This window comes from Crocuta crocuta, unplaced genomic scaffold, assembly GCF_008692635.1.
Source record: "Crocuta crocuta isolate KB4526 unplaced genomic scaffold, BGI_CrCroc_1.0 scaffold62, whole genome shotgun sequence".
NCBI classification, from domain to species: domain Eukaryota; kingdom Metazoa; phylum Chordata; class Mammalia; order Carnivora; family Hyaenidae; genus Crocuta; species Crocuta crocuta.
In genome coordinates, this window is record NW_027529173.1 from 952,614 (window position 1) to 980,405 (window position 27,792).

The 27,792-nt window shown below is 39.8% G+C and overlaps 1 protein-coding gene across 1 annotated transcript in view; it reads right to left on the reverse strand.

Annotated features, from left to right (window-relative positions):
• DNAH11 (dynein axonemal heavy chain 11) overlaps positions 1-27,792 on the reverse strand; it is a 330,986-nt gene that overhangs the window by 94,570 nt on the left and 208,624 nt on the right. Inside the window, exons 55-61 of the mRNA XM_077757651.1 lie at positions 27,471-27,617; positions 21,194-21,307; positions 18,994-19,137; positions 18,216-18,398; positions 15,904-16,005; positions 11,266-11,400; positions 5,716-5,886 (exon numbers count right to left, since the gene is read on the reverse strand). Of these exons, the coding sequence (XP_077613777.1) occupies positions 5,716-5,886; positions 11,266-11,400; positions 15,904-16,005; positions 18,216-18,398; positions 18,994-19,137; positions 21,194-21,307; positions 27,471-27,617 (996 nt within the window). The remainder of the gene's footprint in view (positions 1-5,715; positions 5,887-11,265; positions 11,401-15,903; positions 16,006-18,215; positions 18,399-18,993; positions 19,138-21,193; positions 21,308-27,470; positions 27,618-27,792) is intronic.

Below are 27,792 nucleotides of genomic sequence, written 5' to 3' on the forward strand. Positions count from 1 at the left end.
CTATGTGTCTGTTTTTGTGCCAATACCATACTGTCTTGATGATGACAGCTTTGTAGTAGAGGCTAAAGTCTGGGATGGTGATGCCTCCCGTTTTGGTTTTCTTCTTCAATATTACTTTGGCTATTCGGGGTCTTATGTGGTTCCATACAAATTTTAGGATACTTTGTTCTAGTTTTGAGTAGAATGCTGGTGCAATTTTGATTGGGGTTGCATTGAATATGTAGATTGCTTTGGGTAGTAATGACATTTTAACTATATTTATTCTTCCAATCCATGAGCATGAAATGTTTTTCCATNGGGACGCTGAGCATCGTTTCCTGTGTCTGTTGGCCACCTGGATGTCCTCTTTGGAGAAGTGTCTGTTCCTATCTTCTGCCCATTTCTTCACTGGAATGTTTGTTTTCCGGGTGTGGAGTTTGGTGAGTTCCTTGTAGATTTTGGATACTAACCCTTTATCTGATATGTCATTTGCAACTATATTTTCCCATTCCGTTGGCTGGCTATTAGTTTTATGGATTGTTTCCTCTGTTGTGCAGAAGTTTTTAATCTTGATGAGGTGCTAACAGTTCATTTTTGCTCTTGATTCCCTTGCCTTTGGGAATGTGTCAAGTAAGAAACTGCTGCAGTGGAGGTCAAGGAGGTTGTTTCCTGCTNCGGAAAGTCGGACGCTTAACCGACTAAGCCACCCAGGCGCCCCAAATGCAACCAATTTCTGTATGTTGATTTTGTACCCTGCCACTTTGCTGAATTCATGGATCAGCTCTAATAGGCCTCTGGTGGAATCTGTCGGGTTTTCTATGTAGAGTATTATGTTGTCTGCAAAAAGTGAAAGTTTGACTTCTTTGCCAATTCTGATGCCTTTGATTTCCTTTTGTTGTCTGATGGCTGATGCTAGGACTTCCAGCACTATGTTAAACAACAGTGGTGAGGGTGGACATCCTGTCGTGTTCCTGATCTCAGGGGGAAAGCTCTAAAGTTTTCCCCAGTGAGGATGATGTTAGCTGAGGGCTTCTCATAGATGGCTTTTATGATGTTTAGTAAGTTCCTTCTAACCCGACTTTCTCAAGGGTCTTTATTAAGAAGGGCTGCTGTATTTTGTCAAATGCTTTTTCTGCATCTATCGACAGGGTCATATGGTTTTTATCTTTTTTTTTGTTGATGTGATGTATCACATTGATTGATTTGCCACTATTGAACCAGCCCTGTAACCCAGGAATGAATCCCACTTGATCTTGGTGGATAATTCTTTATATGTGCTGTTGGATTCAATTTGCAAGTATCTTGTTGAGGATTTTTGCATCTGTATTCATCAAGGATATTGGCCTGTAGTTCTTTTTTTTTTTTTTCTTTCTGGACTCTGTGTGGCTTGGGAATCAAACTGATGCTGGCTTCATAAAATGAGTCTGGAAGTTTTCCTTCAGTTTCAATTGTCTGGAATAGCTTGAGAAGAATGGGTATTAATTCTGTTTAAACTATCTGGTAGAATTCCCCCAGGAAGCCATCTGGCCCAGGGCTCTTATTCGTGGGGAGATTTTTGATAACTGATTCAATTTCCTCACTAGTTGGGTCTGTTCAGATTTTCTATCTCTTCCTAAGTGAATTTTGGTTGTGAGTGTGCACTTAGAAATTTGTCCATTTCTTCTAAGTTTTCCATTTTGTTGGCATATAATTTTTCATAGTATTCCCTGAATACTATGAAATACATAGTATGAATACATAGTAATTGCTTGTGTTTCTGAGGGGTTGATTGTAATAAGTCATTTTCATTCATGATTTGTCTATCTGAGTGCTCTCTCTTTTCTTTTTGAGAAGCCTGGCTAGAGGTTTGTCAATTTTGTTTATTTTTTCAAAAAACCGACTCTTGGTTCCAATGATCTGTTCAACTGTTTCTTTGGTTTCTATATTGTTTATTTCTGCCCTGATTTTTATTATTTCTCTTCTCCTGCTGGGTTTGGGGTGCTCTTGTTGCTCTGCCTCTAGTTCCTTTAGGTGCGTTGTTAGATTTTGCACTTGCATTTTCTCTAATTTCTTGAAATAGGCCTGGAGTGCAATGTACTTTCCTCTTAGGACTGCCTTTGCCACATCCCATAGAGTTTGCATTGTTGTATTTTCATTTGTTTCCATATATTTTTAAATTTCTTCTCTAATTGCCTGATTGGCCCATTCATTCTTTAGTAGGGTGTTCTTTAACCTCCATGTGTTTGGAGGTTTTCCAGACTTCTTCCTGTGATTGATTTCAAGTTTTATAGCATTGTGATCTGAAAGTGTGCATGGTATGTGTTGAGATCAGATTTTAGAGAGAAACAATCATGTAGCAACAGGGAAACGAGTTAGGAGGTTTTGGCAATAATCCAAGAGAGGGATAATGGCTTGGCCCTGGATAGGAGCAGTGAAGGTGGTGAAAACTGGTCAGATTCTGAATGTATTTTGAAGGTGTAGCCTGTAGAATTTCCTGGATGGACTGGATATGAGTGCCAGAGGGAAGAGTCACGGTAAGGTGACTCCAAGGATTTTGGCCCAAAAGAAGGGTGGAGCGGTCATTAAACAAGTTGGGAGTGCTTGGGTAGGAGAGGTTTTGGGGGAAGATGTCAGAATTTCAGTTTGGATGCGCTATAGGTGAGACATCTTTCTGACACAGAAGTGAAGATGCCAGGGTCTGGGCCACAGACAAACTTATGCAAATTACTTGTGTACAAGTGACATTTAAGGCCTGGTTCGAGAAGCAACTCCAAGATTAAAGGTCAGGCATTTCAACATTAAGAATGGGGAGAAGACGAAAAATTTAACGAAGTCTGAGAAGAATTGACCAGTGAGGTAGGAGGAAGGTGGGGGAGGGGAGGTCTTGGAATCTAGTAAAGAAGGTGCTGATGGAAGGATGGAGTAATCAATCATATCAAAAGTAGCCAAGAGTCAAGTAGGAAGAGGATGGAAAACAAAGCACTAGTCTTGGCAACGTGGAAGCAAAACTTCACAAGAGGAGTTTTGGTAGAGAGCTGTGGACAAAAGCCTGTCCAAAGTGACTCAGAAAATGGAAGATCTGCCTACACTGAATCTAGATTAGTCTCTAAAGTGATTACGGTAAATTAGAGCAGAAAAATGGTGGAGTAGCTGGAGAGGCAGGAAGGGTTCAAGAGAAATTTGCTGGTGTATTAAAAAAAATCTTTTTAACGTTTATTTATTTTTTGAGAGAGAGAGAGAAACAGAGCTTGAGCAGGGGAGGGGCAGAGAGAAAGGGAGACACAGAATCCAAAGCAGGCTCCGGGCTCCAACAGTCATCATAGTGCCTGATGATAGGCTTGAACTCATGAATCACAAGCTAAGGTTGGACGGTTAACTGACTGAGCCACCCAGGTACCCCTGATGCATTTTTTACATGAGAGAAATAACTATGTAGTCAATGCTGGTGGACGTGATCTAGTAATGAAATAGTAGACAGGGAAAAATTCATGAGACGAGAGAAACACTCTAGAATTATCCTTGAGGAAGGGAAAAGGGATGGAAAGTAGTGTAAACTCATATGATCTTTAGGATAATATGTCAGCTGTTTATCTTACAGCATCAGGAAGGAAGACAGTGTAAGAGTACAATATTTGTAGGTGACAGATATGTGTGTGGGAGTGAATACACCATAACACACTAAATACGTCAAATATCTCTCAATATCCTTGACTGCTTCTGAACTCTATGCTACTTTTCTATTTCCCCTGAGGAACCAACTTGTTGTGATTATTTTAGTTTTAGAACATATTTTACTATCTTGAAGGACAAGTGCTTTCTTACTGTTCTAGTCCAATATTATCTTGGTGTTCTCAAAAACATATTCTTCTGACAAACCTTAGAATCACTGGGTCAAGTAAAATTTTAATTCCTGGAGCTCTGATTTGAAATAATTGAATTGATTCACTAAATTGGGGATAATGGATCCATTTAGAATATAAAGTCTTCATTTCTAGGAATATATTAAGGATGGTTGACTTGATGTATAAAAGGGTTCCTTCCAAGGTCACCTTAAATAGGTCAACAGGTCATTAATAAATTACATGTTTGGTTTGTAGGTTTTAAAACATCATAAAAACAGGAGTGCCTGGCTGGCTCAGTTAGAAAAGATGTAACTCTTAGTCTCAGGGTTGTGAGTTCAAGCCCCAGGTTGGGCATGGAGACTACTTCAAAAACATTTTTTAATAAATAAATTAAAAAAATCACAAAAACCACAGTCACTTGTTGACTGGTAAACTTACAAACCATTTGACTCCCCAAGATATCTGACACAAACTAACGAGTCAGACCCAATTAGAAGACAGTTACGTACAGACAAGTGGAGCTCTAGAAATGAGCCCTAAATGAGAAGAAGTAACAACAGATGCTTCTTGAGAGGACAGGACAAACCCTTTCAAAAAAAAATTAATTAAAAAATTAACATTAAGCAATTTGAGCTCCTCTTGGGACCCTGGCATAGGTTCACACAGGTATCATGGTCTTTCCCACATTGCTGTGACTGAGTCTAGAAGGAGTAAAAGATAACTAGCTCAATAACTGGAACCCTCTTTCCATGAGGACAAACATGTGTCCCACTTGATACAAAAATACAGATTCAAAGGGGTACATGCACCCTGAAGTTTACATCATTATCAACACTAGCCAGAGTATGGAGCCCATAGGGCCACTGACTGATGAATGGATAAAGAAGAGAGGTGTATATATGCAATGGAATCTTACTCAGCCATCAAAAGGAATGAAATCTTACCATCTGCAAAAACATGGATAGAGCTAGGATGTATTGTGCTAAGCAAAAAGTCAATCAATTACCAGTGCAGAACATTAATATACAGAGAGATGTAGGATATCTTAAGGGCTTCGATTAAGTGAGATGACACACTGGTGCACTAACTTTGCTTGTGGGTTTGAATTTTTATATTTAGGCTGAGCTATTTTTAATACTAATATACAAAGTGCAGACCTTTAATCTGCAAATAGTTACGAAAAAAAGGTCTTTAACAACCCGTAATGTCAGGAAGAAAAGTTTCATGCTATCCAGTAACAATAACCCAAATCTGACTTCAGTTATCAGTTTAGTTAAAAGCAGGTTTCCAGCTCTACCAGTATAGTGCATAAAAAATAATTTATTGGGACACCTGGGTGGCTGGCTGGGTTGAGTGTCTGACTCCTGATTTTGGCTCAGGTCATGATCACAAGTTCATGAGATGGACTTAAAATTCTCTCTCCCTCTGCCTCTCCCCTGCTCATACTCGCTCTCTGTCTAAAATAAAAAATTTTTAAAGCAATTTATTACTTTTCCTCTCTCTGTTGAAAACACCATTGAAACAAGAAACTCTACAACGCACAAGAAGCATTCTCGTCATACGAGAAACCCCAGTCAGTCATGACAGAGGCAGAAATGAACCTGGCGTACAAACTGTTTTTGTTTTTATTAAGTCTATTTATTGATTTGAAGAATGAAATAGAGAGTAAGATACCATGAACAGGAAAGGGCAAAGGGGGGCGGGGGGGAGAGAATATTCCAAGGAGGCTCCATGCTATTAGCAAGGAGCCTAATGTGGGGCTTGAACATATGAACAGTGGAATCATGACTTGAGCTGAAATCAAGAGTTGGATGCTGAACCGACTGAGCCACCCAGGCACCCCACACACTGTTGTTTTCTACTGAAATTTCAAAATGAGACTTCCAAAGGCTGACAAGGGATGGAAGTGACTTACCTTGTGCTGAAGAAAGGGAACCCACTTGCAGTCTACCAGCTCTTGGCGATACTGTTTTGTAAAGGATCCAATGTAAGACACAAATGCTGCTGTAAGGAGAACATCTCCACACAGAGTCTTCTCTTGAGCTTCAAATGATTTAATAGACTGACCCCAGCGGGTCTTCTCTGACTGAAAGATAACATTACTCAGATGTAACCACAGGGTGAACACTGATTCAACAAATGCTTAATGTAATCACAGCACTGCTCAGTTTTAGTCTACATCATACTGGACAGACTTTAAAAGGCACAGAACTGAACTGGACAGCATGGCTATCCTCATCCTTCTTACGTTTGAAACCCATCATTATGAAGGGGTTCTTATGCTCTCTTCAGCGCAGTTTACTGCAATATGCCATTAGAACTTTCCTATCTCCTTCCTGGTGGATGATCTAACGCTTTAATGGTGACTGACCTCTTTTTCAAAAGCTGATAGTCACTGTCTCATCTCTCTGAGAGTGGAGCATCAAGAGCTTTGGCCAAGACAGAGTGATATCAGGATTTTTAATGGCAGCTTCACTGCTCTGTATTCCTTCCGCTCTGCAGCAAGAGTTCTACACAGCCCTAGACAAACATTACTTTATTTTTATTCAGTTTTTTTAATGGTTATTTTGTCTCTGAGACAGAATGGGCAGGGGACACAGAGATAGAATCTGAAACAGGCTCCAGGCTCTGAGCTGTCAGAACAGAGCCCAACACCAGGCTCAAACCCAGGAATCATGAGATCATGACGTGAGCTAAAGTCGGATGGTTAACCGGCTGAGCCACCCAAGTGTTCCCAGAAAAACATTATTTTAAACATACTGGCTATCAGCTACTTACAGACAAAGGAAAATAACAAACACCAATCACATTCATTAATTAAAATTTAAAGCTTATAGAGCCACGTATCCTGGATGCTATTAATTATAGTGCTGGTAGTTGAAAAACTTGGGCTATTTCTCTAATAAAATCACTCTATCACTGGAAGAACCTATAGTCTACATAAAAAAATAATGGAAATCAGGAGGATCTCACTAGCTGTGAAGAAACTATGCTTCAAAGGATTCTGTTCAAGTCCTTCTACCTCATTGGATGACCATTTAAAATCTGCTTTCCAGGTTACGTATGGGGAGTCCTTAATATTGGATTTGCATAAAACTGCAATAAGCGTCTTTGGATTGATGGAACTGAAGGATAGTTCACTAATTCACTCTGTTTCAATGCAGGATAAAATTGGTATCACATCCTAAGCACATGTAAGTTAATAGGAACTAAAAAAAAACCCAGCAATATGATAGTCCAAGCAAAGAACCCTGTGGAATTTAGCTTTGCTTGTCAAAGAGAGAATGCTGAACACAGAAAGCAAAGATGATGTATGTCAGAACAGACTGGAATGCCAGTCCCCTGCAAGCCATCGTACTATCCATAACACAGAGGTCATGAAATTAGCAAGTGAGAATGGTAATCAAAGCTATTTTAAGATTATCTCCTTGCTTTGCTTGATAAAGATCATCCCAAGTTAGCCATATAAACACTAAGGGACTTCAATTGTCTAGCCCTCTTTATAGAATTCATTACTTAGCTTCCTCAGCTACAGATCATACATCCATTAATTTCGAAGAGAAATTTCTCATTTGCCTTTCCTCCATCTTTGTTGTCTTTGGATAGTAAATGATAAACAATAAAGTGCACCCACCTCATTCTCCAAAACAGCTTTGAAATTTGAAGATTTACTAAACATAGACTTATTGGCTATTGAAGTCGTCAATAATTTCGCCATACCACCCACACAACATAAATCATTACTGACATTGGCTAACAAGGGTTTAAGAGTTGGAACATGTCCTATAATAAATTTCTAGACAGTTAAAAATCACTATAATTTTATTCTAATGCATTATAGATTGCCTGTAATGTCATCCTGGCTGGGGTGACCCATTTCTAATTTTGAACAGCTGTTCAGCTCAGGAGTTAGTTAATGATTAAATATAAATTGCCTGATTTATTAGTCTGAATGGTTGAGACTATAGCTTCCAGGTCAATGCTATATAGACAAAATCATCAGTCTTGATGCTTTTCAGAAGTTAACTGTCTCCTGTTCTAGTCAGAAAGAATTTGTCCTCAAAGGAAAAGGTCTGACATCTTCAATTAATCCTTAAAAAATGTGTGTGTGTGTATACAAATACATATGTAATTTGTTTTTTGGGTAGCTAACATTATTTCACCTTCTCTCCTCTCCTCCTTTAAATCATCCTAAGTAAAGCTTTTGGAAGCCATAGCTATGTGTTAGAGGTACATGGTAGATCCCTATAGTTTATTCCTATAGTATATTTGGTCATCCTTTGTTTACTACAAGAAAACAGTCTAATTAACTGGCACTTCTTCATTTTCTTAGGTCCCTCACAAATAGTAAACATTTCAAACTACTTAAATCATATCACTTTCAATAAAAGCAGGTATAAACTACACTAGCAGCAGTGGAATTTTTCAACTGATGTAAGAACAAATCTTCAAAGGGGTACAGAATTTTTTTAAAAAACAAAAGCCTCCTCAAACTCAATCATTCAGGGGCGCCTGGGTGGCTCAGTTGGTTGAATGTCCGAATTCAGCCGAAGTCATGATCTTGTAATTTGTGGGTCCGAGCCCTACACTGGGCTCTGTGTTGACAGCTCAGAGCCTGGAGCCTGTTTCTCCCTCTCTCTCTGCCCCTCCCCAGCTTGTGCTCTGTCTTGGTCTCTTTCTCAAAAATAAACAAACATTAATTTAAAAAAACCTCAACCATTCACTCACTGAGCAAATATCTATGGGTGCCTATGATGTGTCAAGGATTATTCTGTTTGGGATCAAGAAGTGCAGAAAACAGATGTTGTTTTTGTTCTTGAGGAGCTTCTATTCTAGTTAGGGAAAAAAGACCCTCCCCAAAAGTATATATGTTCACAAATGTATGTTTTTAAGTGTATCATGTGGTGATAAATGCTATGAAAAAATAAAGCCAACTGGAAAGAGGGCTATGAAATGGGGTGTAAGTGTGGGTGGCTGTGTGTACACACAGAGTGAAATCATGTCATAAAGAGAACTTTTAGCAGCAACCTGAAGAAAGTAAGGGAGCCAGCAACGTCATTGTTTGGACATGTGTAAGTCACGTGGAGGAAAAAGGCAGAGGCCACAGGTCTAAGAGTGACTGACAGTACAAAGGGGGGCAAGGGGGCCAGCGAAGGTGGAGCTGGCGGGCAGGTGACGGATGTGAGGACGGAGGAGCATTTGGGAGTCAGATCGCACAGGGCCTTGTAGGCTGGGGAAAGACTTTGGACTCTATTTTGAGCTAGACAATTAGTTATTGGAGAATTCTAAGGGAGGGAAGACATGAATAAACTTAATTTTTAAATTACTCAGCAGCAATGAGGAGAGTGGACTTTGGGGGGCAGTGGTGAACACTGGGGCAGTACTCCAGGGGAGAAAGTGGTGGACAGGACCAGCTCAAGCGAGAAGGCTACAAGTGGGAATGCACTTCACAGGTAAAGTCAAAACAATATGCCGATGGATTGCTTATGGGTCAACCACAAAGAGAACAAAAACTTAAGAGCGAGTCCAAAACTTTTGGCTATAACCACTGGAAGAAAGGATCTGCAATTACTGAGATGGAAGGGACAGAGTGGATTTGGCAGGATGGACTGTGAGTTTATGTACAATGAATTATGAGTGTTAGAGGGCTGATGGGTTTAAATCTGTAGTAAATTTAAATCAGATTTTTTAGGGGAGCCTGGGTGGCTTAGTCGGTTAAGCGTCCGACTTTCGCTTAGGTCATGATCTCGCGGTTCGTGGGTTCGAGCCCCGCGTTGGGCTCTGTGCTGACTGCCGGCTCAGAGCCTGGAGCCTGTTTCAGTCTGTGACTCCCTCTCTCTCTGACCCTCCCCTGCTCGCGCTGTCTCTCTCTCTCCTAGAAATAAATAAAACATTTAAAAAAAATAAATTAGATTTTTAAAGTCTACTCTAAAAGTTAGGCACCTGCGTAAACCTAACCCACTCTAACACACATCTATCTTCTTTGTTGCTAGGAGAATTCTGATTTTTAAGAGTGGTGACGGCTCCAGCCCCACAAGATGAACTGTGATTGGCATAGCCAATCATGATAATGCCATTTTCTGTTTTCCTGGCCGCCTTTGCACCTAGATGCAGTCAATCTAGTTCTGGCTAAAGAAGCTTAAGTAGCTGTTTGCCAGATGGGTTTCTAGGAAAACTCAGGTTTTCATATAAAAAGAGAACAATCCAGCTGCTCCAGATGATTTTCGGTCTCCCCTGAATCCAGAGGTGTGGCATCCATCTGTGACCATGCTGCAGAGTGCCTGACCATGAGGAACCACATGCTGCATGTGGAGAAGGAGGAAGGACAAGAGATTTGAAGTCTGATCTCTAATTCCCTGAAACAAACTGATCATGGTCTACCCCTGCAATGATTTTGCAACATGTGAAAAATAAATTCCCATTTGTTCAAGCCACTGTAAATCAACTTTTCTATCGCCTTCAGCTAAATGCACCACTAGTAGTTCAGCTATGTACTTTCAGGAAGTGCTTAAATAAAAAGAACAGCTTTAGTGAGGCTTAATTCACATATTGTGAAATTTACCCTGTCAAGTACATATTTGAGTGGTTTTTAGTATAGTCACAGACCTGTATGATCATGCCCACTGATTTGAAAAAGTGTCTCTCACATGATGGACAAACTATACTTATTTGTAGTCACTCTACACCCTGCCCCCTTGTCCAGCATCTGGCAACTGGTAACATGTGGCCTCTGTTGCTCTGCCCACTCTAGACATTTCACACACATGGAGTCACACAACGTGTGGCATTTTGTGTCTGTCTTCCTTCACTTAATTTTCATTTATTTGGTATTTTCAAGGTTCATCCGCGTTGTAATATGTATCATCCTTCAATCCTATCTACAGTCAAATAATATTCTATCGTATGAAGAATATATTACACATGGGAGGACAAATAAAATCTGTGGCTTCCTGAGGACAGGGCTTAGGTTCTTCTATCACTCGTGTTCAAACAGGAGACATTTAAGAAGAACTGTTGTAAAAATTTTTATTTAATAGAGTAACTATTAATATTAGCAGGTCAGTCACTTGTAAAGAGAGGTCACAGAAAAAACCAACCAACCCACTCTGCAGGCTTAGTTTTTAACATGTTCTGATGGTAGAACTCAAGGGCAAGTGTCTATGAAAAGGATTAGACAGCAATTCCATTGCAGTTATCTAACACACCTGTTTATAACAGATCTTAGGAAAATCATGGAGTTTATGGCTATATACTAAAAAATACAAAGAATCCATCACTTCTTTCTTTCAGTCCATTGGAACTACAGTATTAAATGATGATTTTTTCCCTTCATTATTGATTCCATGTCTATTTAGTTATTATCTATTTAGTTATTATTGACAGCAAATAAACCCTGCCCTCCCCCCCCAAAAAGGAGGTGATCTGAATATTTTAGATAGAGTTTAGGGAAAAAAGGCCAACTTGCCTCAAGTTCCTTGACAAGCTTGTTAGCTAGTTCAATAGTTTTGTTCGTTTGGTTCACCTCTTCTTGACATTGAACTTTCTTGGCTATTGCTTTTTCAAAGGAAGCGGTGAGTCTGCTCAGATTTCGATCCAAATCCTAGGTAAGAGTCACAATTAGCTTTGGAGCCATTTTTAGGTGAAATGGAAAGAGCATAGTTGTCTTAAAAATCTATGACCTTTAGGTTAGTGAAACCAACTTCCCTGCCTCCTTGATCTCTGCCCTTTTAGGGAAGAAAAAGGATTAGTGATAATAAACACCTCAGTGCCACTGTAGATGATGAGTTCACCATGTGGTCTTTTCTTCACTAAGCAGAGTGCACACAATGACTGCAGAGGGTGGACAAGCCCTTCAGACTCAAACCCACCCTAGGTGCTCTGTTCCCTCTCCCTTGTGCCTAGCTAAGCTTATCCTCCAGCACCACCTTTAATAATGATAACGGTCATCTTTTGGTTCTCCACCTCTTGACTCTTTTCTTATTTCTCATTGGTCCATAACTCAGGCAATCAAGAGTGGTGGTAACGATTGAGCCCCCACTAAACCTCAGCAACCTGACCTAACATGGGACAATCAGATTTTATCTTTTGGAAATGGGATTGAAACTCAGAGGTATGTCAGTGTCTTTAGCATCAAAAGACCTGGAAAGATTTGTACATTTTGGAGGGCTTCATTTGGAGAGGGACCATCTTTCACCAGAGGCATAGGGAAACAGCTGAAACTGTTCTGGAGAGAGAAAGAATGAAAAGGGCAGCGATATGAGAAGTAACACAGCCCTAGAGAGACATCAAAAACATTCAGGGCTACTTCCTGTTTCCTGGATTTCTTTCCTCCTAAGGCCAAGTCATACTGTTTTTTCTCAGAGTTCCAGAAGTCATTCTGATCTTCTTTTTGTTTTAAGGTTTTCTAAGTAGGATTCTGTTATTGATAGGCAACAAACATGTTGACTAATCTTTCGGTACTTGGGAGAGTCCTTACTATAGCATCTTGCTATCTGCCAAGTTCTAAAAATCCCAAATAAGATTTAGAGCATTGGTTTTTTAAGTAAGTGGGAAGTTCCAAGAGACTTTACAAAACAAACCTGTAGAGCATTCAGCATTCATAATTTAGAGATTGGTTATATTTGTCAATGACCCAGGTATCATTATTTCATTTATTATCATTAAAGCAGCACCTCTTCAAGAAAATGATTGTATGTCATATTTAAAATGCAAAATATTATCAAATACATAAGAACACATCACCGTTTAGCAGTCAAATTTAAAAAGCTAATATTTAAATGTCTATTTTAGGTTATTACTAGTACCTGTGGTCTTATAAAATAGAGAAGCACACATGAGCTCTGGCATCCCACACCTGTGTTCATATTTGGACTCCATTACCAGCTAAGCAGCATCAAGGAAGACTGCTTACTTAGCCTTTCTATGCCTCAGTTTGGGCAGGTTTAGGTGCAGTGTTCCTAATACTGGGGGTTCCTGGGATTGGGATCTCTACGCAAACCCACTGTGTGGACAACACCAGCTCATCCCCCGTGCATGCGTCCCTTGGGAACTGGGGGACCAGAGGACTGACGCACTATGTCCATGCTGCTGGCAGTGCTGTGGATCACAGACTGCTCTGGTCTCTGACCCACATGCATCAGGTCTTCTGCCCCCCCTCCATAAAACCAATTTGCTACCTTGCACATAAGGTAAAATCTTGGTTCCTTCAATGTTCTTGACAGGCCCAGGCCTCTCAGCTTCCAGAAGTAAATGGAGAAAGAAAGGATGGACTCAGCTCACAAGCTACCCTAAACTAGTGCTTTGAAAACTTGGTGGGCCTGAGAACCCTCTGGAAAGTTTGATAAACCCACACTCCAGGGTTCCCCTACCAGAGTTTCTCATTCAGTAGGTCTGGGGGTGATGGCGGTCTGAGAATCATTTTTCTAACGAGTTGCCAGGTGACACTTATGCTGCTGGTCTCGGGAACACACTTGGAGAACCAGGGCCCTAAAGATGAGGACTTCAGATTTCCTTCATGGCCATCATTAGGTCCTGTATGTTTGAGAGATGCAATGGCCTTTCTTCCACTCTAGCTCAGCTATTTCTTTTTTGGTCAACCTTCCATAAAGGGCATCTGTTAATCTTAAACTAGAGATCCAGAGTGACAAGAACAAATACATACAGACCAGCACTGATACGCATGAACTGCCATCATAGCACAGACGCTGAGAACAGACACTTCCCTACTTTGCTAGGTGAGAAAGCAATGGGAGATGCAAATCAGGGGGAGAGGAAGCCCAGGAGGGAGGAAAACTCAGAGGCTTCAGGAAAGAAAGGCAAAGCTAGCAAAAAGTGTAATTTCACTTGGGCTCAAACATTTATCTAACCTGTGCCAACAGACAGAAACTACCCAGAGGTACTTTGTCCTTGCCATGACCAGCTATGGTGTCTTCACAGAAAATTGAACCTTGGTGGAAACTGTAGAAATTCTGTTGCATTAGTAACTACTCTTTGGAAATCCATTTGTGGTAGAGGGATAGAGAGGACCCATTCTTCATCAAGACATTTCAATTATTACTCCATCTTTTCTCTGTGTCTGCAAACTTAGCTCTGTGGTTTATTGATACATGAGTCTCTCCTTAGACTGTGCGTCTCTGAAAACAACTGACATGAACAATTCTATTGAGCCAGTTGCAGGCTTACTAATCCTTACAAAGGATTACTAATTCTGCAACGACAGCAAGTCTGATGTTTAGAATCACAGGTGGCTGTCTTGATATCCTCATCACATTTTCCATGAACATTACATGGCTTACAATTTACATGGCACTATTAACAGTTGATGGTAATTTTTTTAAAGGCTTTAGTCAAGTTGACAGAGTTTTGACCAATGAAAATAATGTTTATAAAATTAGCATGTTTATCTGAAATTTACCTCAATTGAGAGTTGTTGATTGGTTTTTCTTCCAATAGTCACCCAGTGCTAATTGAATGGTATGTTTGGTGCTTTCATAGGAATGTGTGTGGACTGAACACAAAGGAGAGGATGAGCAAGTCCTGTGGGCAGGGGGTGATAGTCAGGAAGAGAAAGAGTCTTGACAGAGAAAGGGGTGTTAATTACTGTGGGAGGTGCTAAAATTTTCCATATTTTAAGAAGAAAACTTTGGGGTTATTAACCATCTTGTGAAAATAACTAATAAGAAAAAAAGGTATCTTTTATTCAAAAGTCAAAGTTTCAAGAGTTGCTAGTCAGACAAGATTTAAATTCAGTGGCGGGGAAGGGGGGCACCTGCGTGGCTCAGTCAGTTGAGCATCCAACTCTTGATTTTGGTTCAGGTCATGATCACATGGTTTGTGGGATTGAGCCCCGTGTCAGGCTCTGCACTGGCAGTGCTGAGGCTGCTTGGGATTTTCTCTCTCTCTCCCTCCCTCTGCCTCTCTCCCACTTGCTCTACCAAAATAAATAAACAAAATAAATAAACAAACATTTAAAAAATTTCAATTCTGTAGCATGAGAGGCAAAGAAAGCCTTTGCTCACCTTTACAAGTTCATTCCTCATCACTCTGTTCTATTCCCAATCTTCCTGAAATTGCTTATCTTAGTGGTCTGGCCTGTTGAGGTTCCTCTAGAGTGTACCAGCTGCTTCTTCCCTCTTTTTATTTTTATTATTATTATTATTTTTTTTGGCCAGGAATACCTTTCCTGACCTAGTTATCCCTGTGATTCCTATGAAACTTTTGAAGCCATGTCAAGTACACCTTCATTATGAAATATTCCCTAATTTCTCCAGGCTGAATAATCCTGTGATGCTGCTGTCACAATGTATATATAGTCACATAGCCAATTCCTTTCTTCTTGCTTGTAACATTGGCCTGGAATGACTGGTTGTGTATTTGTGAAAATATTGACAATGACTACGTTTATGGCTAATATTCTCTAAGCACTTACTGTGTGGCTAGTACCATGCTAAATTCTTAATAGGAATTGCTCCTGTGTAACCCTTTCAATTCTACCTAAGAAGCACATGCCATGACACAGCCTACTGCACAGATGAGAGAACAGAAGCTAGGAGGGTGAACTAATTAGTGCAGGGTGGAAGAGGAGAGGACATGGCCAGGATATAAATCCAGGCATTCTGGCTCCAAAATCCTTGCATTTGTTTTTTTTTTGTTTTTTTCAGAGAGAGGGATTGTGGGGCACAGGGGAGAGAGAGAGAGAGAGAGAGAGAGAGAGAGAAAGAGAGAGAGAGAATCCCAAGCAGGCTCCACGCCACAACCCTGGGATCATGACCTGAGCCAAAATCAAGAGTCAGATGTTCAACTGACTGAGCCACCCAGGCGCTCTTGGAATCCTTGCCTTTAATTGCCATGTGCTATGCTCCTCCTCCTCCTCCAACAGGAAAGGTTGTTAAGTGCAGAAACCATGAAAGTTTCTACTTTTCCAGGTCAGTGTCTAGCACAGAGCAGGTAAGAAATATCTACTGAAGGAGTATGTAAATAAATGTATCAACGAAAGCTCCAAGCTCCAATTCCTTTCTTCTTGCTTGGACTCAGATGGGGCCTTGTCAAAGCAGGGAAGTAACATCTCCTGGAAACTTCTTCAGTGTTAACATTTTGCACTCACCTCAAGCTTTTTCCTGATAGCCTCGAGTTTTTCAGTAGCTGCAGCCAATTCAAAGTTGGCTTGGGCTAATGCTTGCCGTTTGGGCTCCACATCACAGTAGACCTGAAAATCCACATGGGTTTTAACTCAAGAGGTAATAAAAGAGGACGTGTGATTATTCAATCTTACATTTGCTAGAAGTTTTGTAATCCAAGTTTCTATTTCCCCCTAGCAATTTGTTTATTTCTTAGCAATGGCACTACGTATTTCTTAGCAATAGAACAAAAATCTATACAGCCTTCCAAGGTCTGTTGGGTTGTCCAAGATGTAGTCATTTATTCTGGACATGAGAGTTATAGATCCTTGCCTACAATGTTGTATACATCAGACATTAAGATACTACAGTATGTTTGTCCTACAAACTGGAGATAATCTTCACATCATTAGAAACTGCAGAGGGCAGGAACTACAGCTCAAGTTGGAACCAAGTTTTGATCTTAAAGCAGAGCAGAAGTGTAGAGAAATTCTCTGAACCCAGGGAGGAATCATAAGAGATACCTCACGATATTAACGGTGCTGTCACTTTCTTTTCTAAGTTGTTGGCCACCACCAGAGGGTATCATTTGAATGGGTGGTTTGAGAATTTTGGGGGGACCACTTTTTTCCCTGTTGGGAAAAGAGGAAGGAAATGAAATTTTATTTTCTCTTCTATGGCCAAACAACATAGGATATAGCCACAGTCTAGCTCCATGCTCATCTTTTACCTACAATATAAGGAAAGCACAGGGGTCAGACTTTTTTTTTTTTTTAATGTTTATTTATTTTGGGGCACTTGGGTGGCTCAGTCAGTTAAGCGTCCAACTTCGGCTCAGGTCATGATCTCACGGTTCGTGGCTTCGAGCCCTATGTCGGGCTCTGTGCTGATAGCTCAGAGACTAAAGCCTGTTTCAGATTCTATGTCTCCCTCTCTCTCAGACCCTCCCCTGCTCACGCTGTCTCTCTCTCTCTCTCTCAGAAATAAATAAAAAACATTTAAAAAAATTAAAAAAAATTAATATTTATTTATTTTGGAGAAAGTGCAAGTGAGGGAGGGGCAGAGAGGGCGGGACAGAGGATCTGAAGCGGGCTCCGTGCTGACAGGCTAAAAGCAGCAAGCGCGATATGAGGCTTGAACCCACAAACCAGAAGATCATGACTTGAGCTGAAGTCGGACGCTCAACTTACTGAGCCACCTAGGTGTCCCAAGAGTCAGACATGGATGGAGGCCATATGTCAACTGCAATCCATCTAAACTCTTGTTTTATACAGGCTTCCACTAAAGACACAGATGAGCAGGATCTTATTCCCATGGGTTATAAAGGCTATCACCTGGTTTTATGAAAATCACTTTGGGGACCACCTGGGTGGCTTAGCCATTTAGTGTCCAACTCTTAATTTCGGCTCAGGTCATGATCTCAGGATTGAGGAATTCAAGCCCCGCATCAGGCTCTGTGCTGACAGGGAAGGCCCTGCATGGGATTCTGTCTCCCTCTCACTCTCTGCCCCTTTCCTGCTTGCTCTCTCTCTCAAAATAAATAAACTTAAAAAAAAATCACTTTGGGAATGCCTTTGATTTTATTTGGCATTTCCTCAGTAATTCTATGTTTGAATATAATATATAACCTTCTAAGAAAAAATAAGGCAGCTCTTCAGAGTTCAGAGCATGTGTTGTTCCCTTGTTACGTACAGTATTCTGCCAAGTGCTAGGAAGACAGGCAGCAGACACTAAGTGTCTGATAAATAAAAGACTAAATGAAAGGATACTCTATCTTTATGATGCCTGAAAAGAGAAGCTTTATATTAGACCATAACACAGTCACAAGTGTATTTCTGATTAAAATACTAAAGCAAAAAAAGGGAGGGGGACTATTTACTCATCTCATTAAGTCTACAACGGTGTAAATTTTTGTAGTGAGAGCCGGGATTAGGTTTAAACACAAATTGAGACCTGCGGTTGTTTCAAGTCAATGCAAAATTAGTATTTTAACATAAATAAATATAATTAATCCAGCCATCAAGTTTTCATCTAATCAAATCACTTGCTATTTGATCTAAAGTAGTTGATCACTCTGCCCCACAAAAGATCAGTTCAAACATTTCAAAGATCTTCCTCTATAGAATTCTGTTTAAGAATTCTGTTTAAGACACTTTCAGGTCTCGTTCGTAGAATTTTATCTTATTCAGGTAATTAAATTTCAAATGATATTGCTTTTATTTTTTTTCCCAATGTAGAAATTAACATCTTTATGGTTTTTGTGAATAACACCTGTGAACCACCAGATAGAGACTGATACCTCGTAGAACTTAACGATGTTGATGACCCAGGCACAGAGACCCGCTGCTGCAAAAGATTTGGTCCGAATCAGATTTGGATTGAACTCTGGGTCTTTCAAATACTGCTCATTTACCACTTTTAGACAGTTCTCTGGAATGTGCTCTTTGTCATAGTTAATTAACGCTTGCAAAAAATCATCAACCTGTAAAGCAAAAAGACTTCTTGCAATGAACCCATTTCGGCTGCAGAGGAAATTCCAAGATCAAAAGTTAAAATCAGCTTTTAGGACTCACATTACAAAGGCAAAATTGGCAAACTTTACTTATCCTACTGGTTGACTTTTTCAGTCTTTAGAGTATGAAATGAGCAGTAGCAATGGACACTTTTAAAATCGCTTCTATCCCAGGGTAAAATACACAGGAGGCATTCACATTTTGAAGAAAAGACAGAAAAGAAAAAGAAAAACACATACCAAAAAGCCCCTCTGCCTCACCTTGAACATTTTTCCAGCATAAGAAATCCATGTAATTTTCTCCCTCCTACACGTAACTGCTTTCATAATTTCGCAAATAATTAGCATCCTTCCACGTGCTGCTCGTGTTGACTGAGGTCTGCTATAACCCCAAGCTAGCCTCTAACTTGGCAAACAAAAATTCTAAGTCTAGAGACTGCACAGGTTACACTTGATAAGGACAAAGATGATTTCCTCCGGTTTGAACAGCTTTTGCTTTCAAATATGACCACGATACTAAGAACAGAAAGTGTAGGGATTTTCATCTTGCCAAGCTGTCTGATACCTTTCCCATGAAGACTCTAGCTGCTTTCCAACTTCGGTCTTTAGGCACTCTGCCCCGGGGAGCCAGGAGGACCATCACAGCAGCCGTAACGTTGGTAACAGCGTTGGGCGGGTTGGGAAAGGCTTTCAGCTCAGTGAGATTGCCCTGAAGAAAAGCACACACACACTGAAGACCAGGGGAGGTCTGGGGAAGAGCTGTCAGGTTATCAAGCTGGTCTGCCCTCGCCACGTCACACCAGTCTCGGCCTGGCAGTTTTTGCCACCCAGTGATTCCATCTTGGGACCCCAGGAGGTTCGCTTTTCCCTGGACGCTTTTCTGATACTACGGAAACAGCACTGGTCTTTTTTGCTTCCAAAACCTTCTCCCTCTGATATACCAGCCCCTCAGAGCCTTGCTCCCTGAGCCCAGGCAGTTTGATAAACAAAGTTTTGAAGGTGTTTATGGGTTCTATCCCATCTACGTAATATGTCTACATTTTAACCAGGGCCTCCCAGAAACATCCCCCCTTGGTCCAGAGTCTCTTGGTTTTGTTTCTTCTGCACAAGAAAACTCTTCCGTTACGCTATGACACCTCTCAACTGGAAAAATACCTATACAGGCTGAACATACTCTTAAACTCCTCTGGTCAAAATTTTAGTTGACCCCAAGGACAACACTAAGGGTGTAACCTACAAGAGTTACGGCAAATACTCTGGGACAGGAATTCATATCTATGTGTAGTATATATAAGTTCATGATACAGTATTAAAAAAAAAAAGTATTTCCTGTGACATTTCATAAGCTACCTAATATACTCTTGTTTCCAAAACCCTATCAAATGTTCATCCTGATTCTTCTCCATTACCCCAAACTGCCTCTTTACTTGGGAAATGACTGCAAAGAATGGAAAGGATGTGGAAATGAAGGCAAAATCAAAACTTAAAATGTGCTAGTAGTAACTGGAAGCTGCCTAACCTTCTTCATAATTTGCAAATATCTTCATCCTTTTAATAAATGCAGTGAGATTTACATTTAAGTGACATTAATTTATTTTGTCTGAGTGAATGGTAATACATGTGGAGACAGTTTCAAATACAGAAAAGCACAAAGAAGAAAATACATATGCCAGTGGTGAGAAAAATATATAAAATTCCATTACTAAGAGATAATGAGTTCCTACTATCTCTTATTTTTTCCAGTTTTCAATGCACAAGCATGTTCTTACAAAAAAAATCATACTGTATATGCTATTTTATAATCTGCTTTATTCACTTAATAGATCACGGACATTTTCTCAGGCCACTAATTACTACCCAACAGTATTTTAATGGCACCAGAGTACTTGAATACATAAAAGTCAATTTTCTATCATGGTATATTTATATTCTTTCAAAGTTTTCAGTTTTATGCTAATATTATAAGAAATATCCATGTAGATAATAACTCTGTGCTCACAGACAATTGCTTTCCTCAAAAAAAGAAAAAACAACATAGAAAAAGTGGGTGCATATTTTTTTGAAAGGTAGTTCAAGTCTGGATCCTCCGCTCTTTGTAGTTGAATCTTAAGAATGGCAGGCCTGGTAATCTCCTGGGATTCTCCCTGGAGGCCTAGTAGAACCCAGTAGAAAACTAGCTGCAGGCCCCTAAAATAACGCTGCCCACAATTCTACTTTTCCTCACAATACCCATCAGACTAACACAGGTGATTTTCTCTTAAGGGAATTCGAATGCTCAGCAAGGTTTTGCTAATGACTTGAAGCCAGAAAAAAAACGAAGTGGGCCACACCCAGGCATCTTTGTTCCTAGTGCACTGTTCTCTTCATGAGGGTCTCTCATTAATACCATTTTTTAGGTCCAGAGGAAATAAAGAATCCTCACTTAGTTCTTAAAGCAACACATAATATAACAAGCGGATTGGGGCCAAATCCAGTTGCTAACAATAGAACTGCCTGTCACGAAAGTCTAAGTCCCATGGTATTGCAAGTATTCAAAACGAGACTTGCCTGTCGGGGTGTGCCACGACAGACTTCTGGATGGGAGAGGAAGTCACACTATTAATGATGACCTCAAACATCTGTTCCAACTTCAATGTTTTATGGAACTCACTTTCCTTTTTAAAAACTCTTTGGTTGCACAGAATTCACTGAGTTGAGTTATTCAAATTCTGAGAACCTTGAAATACTATTGGGAGGAATCCCGCAAGCCATGTGATCATGTTTACCCTGTTGAGCGTGTTGAGCGCAGCTGTTGCGGCCACCAGAGCGGGTTCTGCCTTGAGTAAGTCGACTTCACACTCTCTCTGTTTCTGGGACACTTCAGTCTGAATGGCTGTCACCTAATCAGAGAGGAAAGCACACAAACCCACAAACACAAATCATCACCTTAAATATCACTACTGAAGAATGTTGGCTGACTCGAGGTGCTGTTCAATAGTTCATTTGTTTTTCTTTTGAAAAGGTGAGGAATGTGCCCTCAAGATGAATTTCTCTCAGGCTCAAAGTGTGCGCACAAAGCTTTGTATATGCATGAAATACAGTGGCAAATCCCAATGCAAACGTACTCAGGTATTGAAGTGCTCCAAGAAGAGCTTTGACTAATCTAATTATAAGGTGCTGCTAATAATAAATTCAGGACAGGGATCGCTGTGCTCTTCAATTTTCTTTTTCTGAGTGTCCTGGATACGTGGAAATCCAGGCTGGCTCAATAACACTGACAGAAACTACTCTTGCTAGAAATCCCTAACTAATTTTTGTTTACGTTTGCCTGAAAGCCATGTTGGCTACTCTTTAAGAATAAATGTGAGGCTTTTTCTCTTCAACCGACTAGAAGATACAGTGATTTTTGGGTATGCTTAACTACAGATAGAATTTTTATGAAGTCTAATTACTGGTTTCTCTAAGGACCTGGTAAGAAACTCTAGCTACAATTGCCCAGTTTTGTCTTTGGCCACACGACGATGACACTGACGTCCACACCTCTGTTGAAGTTCCAGTGACCTTCTTCACGTGCCAAAGAGGGTGTGGCATCAGTCTCCTGGCATGAACACATAGGTTAAGCATACGGGGAAGCCATGCCAGTCAACTTGAACCGAAACCATGTGTGAAGCTCTCAAATTATTATCCTCCTCACCCTCTTATTAGACATAACAGAATTCGAATGGGAAGAGTAAATTTTTGATCCTCAGCAGAAACTGGAATTTCAAAGCTGTGGCATTAGGCACAGGGATTCAGTCACCACGGGGGATGGCTCTTTCAGTGACGGTGACTAGGACATGTAACATGTGAACAAAAGTGCATTTCTTCAGATGTGTTTGGAATGAACAGATTTAATTATACCATAAAATTAAACAGTGCTTACAACAAATTATGTTGTCTACTATAGCTTTACTGGCAGTAATTACCATTCTTCTGATTAACCATTATTTTGCTGTATACTGCACCTTTTATGAACATAATTGATTCAGGGAAGAGATGGGATCTCCTGCCAATACGTACACAGCTACTGCTAATGTAAATAAGACAACTCTGCATGCTTATTGAGAAGTACTCCAAAACCACAACCCTCAAAACTGCCAGGAAGGGCCAATGAAAATTCTTAGAATATGACATTTTTGGTGGTGTAGACAAGACCATTGCAGATCAAAGGGAGAGCAGAGGTGAGTGAGTTAACCTCTCAGGGTTATTTACCTTCTATGAGAATATGATCTATAAATGCTGTTTGTTACCATTTATAATAGCACCATTTAAAATATGTGAACTTTAGAAACTTAACAGAATACCATGGGGGAAGGGAAGAGGAAAGACAATTTCAAACAGAGAGGGAGGCAAAACATAATAGACTCTTAAATACAGGGAACAAACTGAGGGTTGATCTGAGGGGGAGTGGGGGAAAGGGGAAAATGGGTGATAGGCAATGAGGAGGGTACTTACTGGGATAAGCACTGGGTGTTGTATGTAAGCAATGAATCATGGGAACCTACCCCCAAAGCCAAGAGCACACTGTATACACTGTATGTTAGCTAACTTGACAACAAATATATTTTTTAAAAAAATAGCCAAACTGTAGAGAGCCCAAATGTCCATTTGAGTGACAAATGGATAAAGGAGATGTGGTATATTTATACAGTGGAATATTATTCAGCCATCAAAAAGAAAAATTTTGCCATTTGCAATGACGTAGGTAGAGCTAACATGGATTAGACTAAGCAAAATAAGTCAATCATAGAAAGACAAATATCCTATGATTTCACTCATGATGAATTTAAGAAAAAAACCAGATGAACATATAGAGCTAAAATGGATTAGACTAAGCAAAATAAGTCAAGCAGAGAAAGACAAATATCCTATGATTTCACTCATGGTGAATTTAAGAAAAAAAACAGATGAACATACAGTAAAAAGAGGAGAAAGGGAAACAAAGCACAAGACACTGTTAATAATACAGAACAAACTGAGGGTTGATGGAGGGAGGTCAGTGGGAGATGGACTAAATAGGTGATGGGTATTAAGGAGGGTACTTGTTATGATGAGCACTGGGTGTTTTATGTAAGTGATGAATCACTGAAATCTACTCCTAAAACCAATATTGCCCTATATGTTGACCAACCAAAATTTTTTAAAAAGTAAAAACACAATAATAAAATTGGTCTCCATATTAGAGATTTTTAGTATTCGTAGAGTATTTTTTTTTAAGTTTGTTTATTTATTTCAGGAGAGAAAGAGAGGAGGGTGGAGGAGCAGAAAGGGAGAGATAGAGAATCCCAAGCACTTACAGTGTGGAGCCCTATTCCACGAACCACGAGATTGTGACCTGAGCTAAAATCTAGAGTTGGAGGCTTAACTGACTGACCCACCCAACTGGGAGTTGCTATTCTTCTCCTTCTGACTCCCTTACAGTTCATGGAGTATTATTCCTTTGGGTAATTTTTATAATCAGAGCAATCTTTTTTAAAAAAAAATTTTTTTTATTGTTGTATTTATTTCTAAGAGAGAGAGAGACAGCATGAACAGGGGAGGGTCAGAGAGAGAGGGAGACACAAAATCGGAAACAGGCTCCAGGCTCTGAGCTGGCAGTCAGCAGAGAGCCCGACGTAGGGCTCGAACCCATGAACCGTGATGTCATGACCTGAGCTGAAGTTGGATGCTTAACTGACTGAACCACCCATGGTTCATATGCCCCTATAATCAGAGCAATCTTGAATATTAATAAAAAACCCACAAATGGAAATTTAAAAAAACAACGCTACGTTCATCAGCTTTTACTCATTCCCAACATCTTCTGCACATTTTTGTTTATATTCCACATGTCACAATCACCATTACTGCAGGAACCAACCCCCATGGGGCCTGGATCCTGGTGACCAGTGCTACAGTGATGACACTCTGAAGTTCCTAACTTAGAACTTAAGTTACAACTTAATTCTTGCTGTCTATTCACATTCTAAGGTACAAGTACAATAATTTACATATTTCAGGTGCACTGACACTGGAACAGTGAAAATACTGTGTATCTTAGTGACCTGGGGAGCCTCACTGTCCAATTGCCTCCACCCCATGGCTCTGGGACAGTGCTCAGTAAGGTTCAACTTGAGGAAGGAGGGAAGAGTGACACAGATCACTTGAAATGTGGGCTTTCTCTTGACTACTGTCTGGTAAAGCAGAATTCTGGAGATACTCCCAGTCTTGGGTACACAGAACTTTTCTTCCTTTAGCCAAAAGCTCCTCGCAAATGGTTAATGAAATTTAATGGTGGTCACATGGAGAGAATGGAATAGCAAGAATGGCTCATTAGAGCTGATGTCTACCCAAAACTGTTTATGGCAAAGCCCTAACCCTAGTATCTCAGAATATGATTGTATTTGGAGACAGGCCCTTTAAAGAGGTGATTAAGTTAAAAATGAGCCCGTTAGGGTGGACCCTAGCCCGGTTTAACTGGTGTCCTTATAAAAAGAGGAAATCCGAATAGGCACAAGAGACACCGCGGATGTGTACACAGAGGGCAGACCACATAAAGACATAGGGAGAACGTGGCCATGTGCAAACCAAGGGGAGAAACCAAGCCTGTCAACATCCTGATCTTGAACATTCAGCCTCCAGAATTTTGAGAAAAGAAATTTCTGTTGGTTAAGCCATGCAGTCTATGATATCTTGTTTTGGAAGTCCTAGGAATCTAATAAACTGCTCTTATTTGTATTCAGAGTATAAGAAATCCCAGACAGTCCTTCAAAACCCAGCCATACCCACATTTGGAAAAGAAACACATACAAAAACTGAAGACCATTGAAAATCAAGGAAGATGGTTACTTTTAAAGAGATTACATTAGCCCTGCGATTTAGAAGGTAATTTAACTCATGAGGGTTGCACTCGACAAAGAAAGTAGTGTCAAAGAGTTCAGAGGATCCTCAGAATTTGGAACTGGTAAGTCAGGCAAAGATGGAAGAACTAATTTTCATTGGCTTCATGGACCTGGGATTACTTGAAGTCCCTGCTGGTAATATCAGCAGGTTGAAAGGCTCTTGATTACTTTATGAATCTCAAGGAACAATTTTAACCTGCTGCTCTACAGGGGCTATCAAGACACACAGAAAAGCAGTCAATATTTGCTTAGTTATATTAAATATGGCAATGTACTTTTGGATAACTTCTCATGAGGTAAGACTTGACATCCCTATTTTATAAGATCAGTGTCCATATGTACACATTTAATAACTAGATAGACTCTAGCACACTGCTGAACAAAATGTGAGCTCACAGCACATACTCGATCAGTTCCATGACTCTCTCTATATGGTTTAATTACACATAGATCTCCTTCCATGACCAACCAGTTTAAAATAGTTCTTTCCAGCATCACCTCAATTTGATTTTTATCTTAGACCTTATCACTAACCCAAAATCTCTTGTCACGTGTCTGCTGCCAGTCTTTTCCATTATAATATAAACTACCTGAAGGTGCCTTGTATGTCATATATGCTCAAGAGCCTAGAACAGTGACAGGCAAAAATAGCTGCTCAGTTAGTATTTGCTATTGATAATTAAATTAAGCATCATGGGTAAAATGAAACTATTTTTAATTCTTGGTATAGATTAGATAATAGAATGGTCTCTTTCTCATGTTTGAAGAACTTCATAAAACAACCAGTCTGATGAGTTCTCATTTGCTAAGGCATTTTTTTCCTTCCTTGTAAGGATGATTTTGCCTTAAGAATTCACATACAAAATGTGAAAAATACCTCTGGGGTATTTTAAGGATCTCTAAAAGGTATCTCCAGAGATAGATTATAATATAACAAGTACTAGAACATCACTTATTCACGCAATGCTTGAAAAATATCCCTTGGGTGGGAACGGCTTATGATAATCACTTCATACATGATACTTAATTGCTTAACATAATATAGTTCACTTTTAAGGACATCCTCTGCTTATCTGAAACTCAACGGAAACACTTACTACCAAATTAGGAACTATATGCCCATTGGCCATGCCAAATGTAGCATACAACTTTAAAAACAAGTATTAAAAGAAACAACTACTCAGCATTTTCATGTTCAATGTACATTTCAACTCTTTAGTTGTGCAAGCTATAAGTAAACATGCTCAATACCTATTAGAAAATAGGGGGGAACCCCCAACTCAATTGTCTATGAATGAATGGCAACGCCGCTGGAAAAACTTAAGTATTTCTGGCATCAGAAAACACTAAGATAATGACATCAAAGGTCCTGATTCAAAAGCTATAAGCGTGTTCATAATTTACATTTTTTATCAACTAATCCCTGATTATAATCTTTTGTCTCAAAGGAGAGAATTTATCTCAAACAAACATATTCAATTTTTAAACAAATCAGATATACAAGAATACCTTCAATTCGTGGCCCCATGTGTGGTAAAAGAAGAAGACAAAGAAGTTGTATTTATTTCAAACAGCCAGAAGCCCAGGTACTAAGGAAGCAGAATCCATATGATCTTAAGAATAATTGTTTGCAACACTAAAATGTAATACAAAATGGCAGGTTCTTGGCCAAATCAAAAAGAACAAATTTAGCTTAGAATTTAATAATAAACGCAAGTTGTATTATTAAAAGGAAAAATTTGAAAAACCATCTTGCAAAGTGACGGAATGGGCTTTGTTAACAATTGAGTTGTTCAATTTGCCTAAAAACTGAAAACCTTTAGAAACCTCAGAGGTGACTTCATGACCTTTACTGTATTACAAATAGGCCTGATGTTCAAGATCCACATCCATTATATGCTTGAATGAGCTCAGTATTTATTGTTCTTTCATATCATTAAAAGAGCTAAAAGGGTGGGAAAATGCATAATGTAAAGAAAGGTCAAGTGGTAATCATGGTGTGAAATGCTGTTACATGTGTAACTATAATAATTCTTTAGATTTTATGCTCCCTGGAGAGGAAGTTGTTCAAAATTGTTCACCTACAAAGGTTTATTTTGTGCTAAATATAGCTCAGCACTCTAAATGGTGGAATTAGCCTGACCTTTCGCTCCTCAGCATCGGCAATGGCCTTTTCCCGGCTCACTTTCTCCGTCTGGAGCCCGATCTTTGTGATCAGAGCTTCGGCATCATGATTTCTCAGTTGCAACTCAGCTTCTTGAGAGGCAAGTCTGGCTTTCAGATCTCCCACCTGAAGGAAAAGTCACTATGTGCAAGTAACTCGCGTTGGGAACAACAAATATCAGATATAGCTTATTTTTTTAAATGAGTTCACAGATCCCTATGAGTCTGCATTTTTTATCTCTTTTTCCCGTGTTCTGACTTTAGCCCCATGTGCAAAGATACAGCCCCATCGCACCCCGCGG